The sequence below is a fragment of the Coptis chinensis genome, chromosome 9, assembly GCF_015680905.1.
Source record: "Coptis chinensis isolate HL-2020 chromosome 9, ASM1568090v1, whole genome shotgun sequence".
Taxonomy (NCBI): Eukaryota; Viridiplantae; Streptophyta; class Magnoliopsida; order Ranunculales; family Ranunculaceae; genus Coptis; species Coptis chinensis.
Window position 1 is genome coordinate 72,887,640 of NC_141464.1, and position 5,968 is coordinate 72,893,607.

At 38.8% G+C, this 5,968-nt stretch overlaps 1 protein-coding gene across 1 annotated transcript; it reads right to left on the reverse strand.

The window, feature by feature from the left end:
- Positions 1–285: 285 nt before the first annotated feature.
- LOC147477915 (uncharacterized) lies at positions 286–5,076 on the reverse strand. The gene is given in 4 exon segments (XM_086586115.1): positions 286–474; positions 1,549–1,736; positions 2,139–4,284; positions 4,387–5,076. Coding segments are annotated over 4 exon segments (3,213 nt in total).
- Positions 5,077–5,968: the final 892 nt, after the last annotated feature.

Below are 5,968 nucleotides of genomic sequence, written 5' to 3' on the forward strand. Positions count from 1 at the left end.
TTCTTAGATTAGCATTTTGTCTGCCAACTAAACACAAAATGAACGCCCCAAAATTGAAATTTTTTCGACAGAGTCTCCTTTGTATTTTCGACATTTCATAAATAAAAACCTGTCATAACTTGAAAATTACAATAATATGTTTCTCATTGGTTGACCCAAATGGAGACTAGGAGCTGGAATGAAATATTTGGGAACAATACGAAGCGACTCTTACAAAAGAAAAACAAAACCTAAAAACAATGAAAAACAAAACCTAAACTACTAAAATACAACAAGCATACTCATTTAGTCATGATAAACATGATCAATAAGATCCACTTCTTCCACATCCTTATTAGCAAAACCATCAAGATATGGTTTCAAGCGTTCACCATTAACCTTAAACATACGACCATCCGTAGGATCCTCTAACTCAACAGCTCCATAAGGAAAAATAGTTTTAACGATGAAAGGACCAGTCCACCCAGAACGTAACTTGCCAGGAAAAAGACGCAAACGAGAATTATATAGCAAAACTTTTTGATTAGGTTCAAAAGACTTGCGAAGAATAGATTTATCATGAAAAATCTTAGTCCGCTCCTTGTAAATCTTGGCATTCTCATATGCCTCATTCCTTAACTCAGCTAACTCATTTAATTGAAGCTTACGTTGTGAACCTGCTCTACGCATGTCAAAGTTAAAAGTTTTAATGGCCCAGAAAGCACGATGTTCTAATTCCACAGGCAAATGACATGCCTTCCCAAACACAAGCCTATAAGGAGACATACCAATGGGAGTCTTATAAGCAGTCCTATAAGCCCAAAGGGAATCATTAAGACATTGAGACCAATCCTTACGGTCAGGTCGTACCATATTTTCTAAAATCCGTTTAATTTTCCTATTAGATACTTCAACTTGGCCACTAGTTTGAGGATGGTAAGGGGTAGCAAGTTTATGAGTAATAGAGTACTTTTTCATTAAGGATTCAAACGCACGATGTGTAAAATGAGTACCATTATCACTTATAATTGCATGAGGAGTACCAAAATGAGAAAATATATTATATTTCAAAAAGTTAACTACAACCTTGTGATCATTCGTTTTACATGGCACTGCCTCAACCCACTTAGAAACATAATCTACCGCGACGAGGATATAAAGAGAACCAAAGGAAGGAGGAAAAGGACCCATGAAGTCTATACCCCACACATCAAAAAGCTCAACAACCAAAATAGGGGAAAGAGGCATCATGTTCCCCGTGGGAAAATATTACCCGCGTCTGGGCATCGATCACATCCTAAACAAAACTCATGTGCATCTCTAAAGAGAGTAGGCCAATAAAAACCACACTGCAAAACCTTAGCAGCCGTCTTCTTAGGACCAAAGTGACCACCACATGCATGGTCATGGCAAAAGGAGAGAATACTATGAAACTCACTCTCAGGAACACATCACCTAATAATCTGATCAGGGCATGACTTAAACAAGTATGGGTCATCCCAGAAAAAATACTTAACCTCGGCAAAAAGAAACTTAGATTTATCTTGTTTTCTCCAATGAGAAGGAAACCCGACCTATAACAAGATAATTAACAATATCTGCATACCAAGGCAACTGGGAGACATCAAAAAGTTGCTCATCAGGGAAGGACTCATTCAAAGGCAAAAGACTAGTAGAAGACTCTACTATAAGCCTAGACAAGTGGTCAGCGACCACGTTCTCTGTACCCTTTTTATCCCTAATCTCAATGTCAAACTCTTGTAATAAGAGGACCCAACGAATAAGACGCGCTTTAGCATCCTTTTTAGAAAGAAGATACTTCAAAGCCGAATGATCAGTAAACACGACAACCTTAGACCCTATGAGATAAGACCTAAACTTGTCTAAAGTAAACACAACAACTAACAACTCTTTCTCGGTTGTAGTGTAATTCATTTGGGCATCATTAAGAGTTCGACTTGCATAATAAATTACATGGGCCAACTTATCAAACCGTTGACCTAAAACAACCCCAAGAGCATAGTCCGTCGCATCACACATTAACTCAAAAGGCATACTCCAATCAGGTGGTTGTATGATAGGAGCGGTAGTCAATAAATGGTTAAGCTTCTCAAAAGCTTTCAAACAATCATCATCAAAGACAAAATCGACGTCCTTACCAAGTAAATTGCATAAGGGGTGAGAAATCTTGCTAAAATCCTTAATGAATCGCCTATAAAATTCAGCATGACCTAAAAAAGACCTAATATCTTTCACAGTCTTAGGTGGTGGAAGACTAGAAATGACATCAATCTTGGCCTTATCAACCTCAATGCCTTTACTAGAAACAATATGACCAAGAACAATACCCTGTTGAACCATAAAATGACACTTCTCCCAATTCAACACAAGATTCTTCTCCTTGCACCTAATTAACACTAATTCCAAATGGTGCACACCCTCATCAAAAGAATCACCAAACACGGAGAAATCATCCATAAACACCTCGACAAACCTCTCTACCATGTCAGAAAAAATGCTAAGCATGCATCTCTGGAAGGTACCAGGTGCATTACATAACCCAAATGGCATACGACGGTAGGCAAAAGTTCCAAAAGGACAAGTAAATGTAGTCTTTTCTTGATCTTCAGGTGTAATACATATTTGGTAATAACCGGAATAACCATCGAGAAAACAATAATACTTATGACCGGCTAACCGTTCAAGCATTTGGTCAATAAAAGGAAGAGGAAAGTGATCTTTCCTAGTGGCTAGATTCAACTTACGATAGTCAATACAAAAACGCCACCCAGTAGTCATACGGGTAGGAACTAACTCGCCATTCGCATTCTTAACTACCGTAATACCAGACTTCTTAGGGACAACCTGAACCGGACTCACCCATTGACTATCGGAGATGGGATAAATGATACCCGCATCTAACAACTTAAGAACCTCGGCTCTCACTACCTCTCTCATGTTAGGATTAAGCCGTCTCTGGAACTCATGGGTTGGTTTAGCATTCTCCTCTAGATGAATATGATGCATATAATCAGTGGGGCTGATCCCATGAATATCAGCAATAGTCCACCCTAAAGCTGTCTTATGGTCTCTAAGAACCCTAAGCAATTTACTCTCTTGTTCACTATCAAGATTAGAAGCAATAATAACAGGCAAGGTCTCATCAGTTCCCAAAAAGACATACTTAAGAGTATCTAGTAATGGTTTCAACTCAAGCTTAGAAGGACTATCTATGGAAGAAACTGGTTTAGATTCAGAAGGAGAAAGAGGTTCTACCTTGGTTTTCCACTTATTAGTATCTAAGATTGGGGTAGCATCAAGCAAAGCATTAACTTCACAAATAGAAGTATCCACATCAAAATCACCGCCAAAATGAGCTAAACAAGACTCAAGAGGGTCATCGGAATAACTCTCTAAGAAAGTATTATGGACCACAGACTCAATAAGATTAACTTCCCAAAAATCATCAGGCTCAGGGGTTTGTTGACCCACATTAAACACGTTAAGTTCGGTAGTCATATTACCAAAAGAAAGCTTCAACACTCCATTACGGCAGTTAATGATAGCATTAGATGTAGCCAAGAATGGACGACCTAAGATAACAGGAATGTGGTGCTTAGGGTCCTAAACAGGCTGTGTATCTAGAACAATAAAATCAACAGGGAAATAAAACTTGTCAACCTGAATCAAAACATCCTCAATAATATCCCGTGGAACTCTCACAGACCTATCCGCCAATTGAAGAGTAATGGTGGTAGGTTTTAACTTACCAAAACCAAGTTGTAAATAAACCGAATAGGGCAACAAATTAACACTAGCCCCTAAATATAGCAATGCCTTCTCAATCATATGATCACCAATTACGCAAGAAATAGTAGGGCATCCAGGATCTCTAAACTTAGGCGGGGTTGGGTTTTGGATAATGGAGCTCACTTGCTCGGTAAGGAAGGCTTTCTTGTGCACATTCAACTTACGTTTCCATGTGCACAAATCTTTAAGAAACTTGGCATAAGAAGGAACTTGTTTTATGGCATCAAGTAATGGAATGTTGATTTGAACTTGTTTAAACAGCTCCATCATCTCACTCAAATTAGAACCTTTCTTAGCCTGATCTAATCGTTGGGGAAAATGAGCTTTTGGTATATAAGAAGGTATAGGACTAGTTTGCACAGGAGTAGGAGGTTCTAAGCTCTCCTTAGAAGTATTACAACTAGTAGTCCCACTTACGTCATTCTCCTCCCCTTCAATCTCTATAGGATCAGATCCGACCTCACCATCCTTAGGTACCTCAACCCTATTATCAACCTATTTACCACTCCTAAGAATAGTAATAGACTTGGCTTGCTCCTGGTGGTTCCCTTGGTTCAAGTTAGAACCTATTTCAAATTGTCCCCTAGGATTAGCTACTGGTTGGCTAGGAAACTTACCCTTGTCCCTCTCATTCAAAGTATTAGCAATTTGACCAATTTGAACTTCCAACTTCCTGAGGGCTTGAGCATTCTCCTGAGTAGCCATTTGATTTGTTTGCATAAACCGATCAGTCGTTTCCTGAAGTTTCATGGTGGTCTGTGTTAATTGAGCCATAGTTTCCTTTAAAGGTGACATCTTAGGTGGTTGGGGTGCATACTGTTGCACCGGGTTTGTATTACTAACTGGACCACCCTGATGTATACCTTTGGACCAAGATAGGTTGGGGTGGTTAGGCCACCCAGGGTTATACGTATTAGAAAACGGATTATTGCCTGGCTTTTGGTATGAATTAAAAGCATTAACTTGCGCAGTAACGCCAGGGCAATTATCAATCACGTGATCAAGACTATCCAACAACAAACAACCAGGGGTCTCAACATTATTAACTTGAGCTGGAGATTTTGTCTCCTTTTCTACCTCAAGAGCCTCAACTCTTCTAACTAAGGCAGCTATTTTGGCATTCGAGTCAAAATCTTTATCAACGTGAAACATAACATTCTTCGTAGTACTACTAGCCACCTTCTTAGGCTCACGACTAGTTTCCCATTGTTGGACCTTTTCAGCAACGTCTTCTAAAAACGACCATACATCATCCACAGTCTTATCACAGAAATCTCCAGTACTCATGATCTCAATTATAGCCTTAGAGCTAAAATCAAGACCCTCATAGAGAATCTATATTAGCCTACCCTTCTCTAGGCCATGGTTAGGACACTGCAAGAGCAGGTCCTTGAACCTCTCTATACACTTCCATAATGACTCTCCATCAGCTTGGCAAAAAGTTGATAAATTTTTTCTAAAAGCAGTTGCCCTATGATTAGGGAAAAAATTCTTTAAGAACACAATGCATAATCTTTCCCATGTAGTTATGGAATTAGATGGAAGAGTATGAAACCAACTCTCCGCTTTCTCCTTAAGGGAAAAAGGGAATAACTTCAGCTTTATAGCCTCATCGCTAAACTGTTGAAGCTTCACAATCCACAAATATCTTCAAACTCCCTTACATAAAGATATGGATCTTCCTCATCCGTACCCCTAAACTTAGGAAGTAACCCAAGTAGATTGGGCTTTAACTCGAAATTATTAGCATTGGTCAGTGGAGGAACGATGCAAGATGGTCGAGTTGTCCTAGTAGGATATATGAATTCCTTAATAGACCTAGGTACTTGGGCAACAATGTCATTATTATTGTCAGCCATGTCAGCAAAAATTGGTGTATTGCCGACAAAGGTTATAGGTATCTCTAACTCAGCGAGATTTCTAATCCTTCTATGGAGTGTCCGTTCAATTTTTGAATCAAATAGTACTAACTCTGGATTATCGGATCGAGTCTCAATCATAAACCACTTCTAAAACCTAAGACTCTAATAAATGATGCAAACAATACTCACACAAACAATATCAAACAAATATTTCAACCCAGATTGAATTTTAAATATTGTTTAATATATTTGCTCCTAAACCCAAATAACACGATTCCCAGTTCTTGTGCAAAAGCACCATCACTCGATCCATGTAT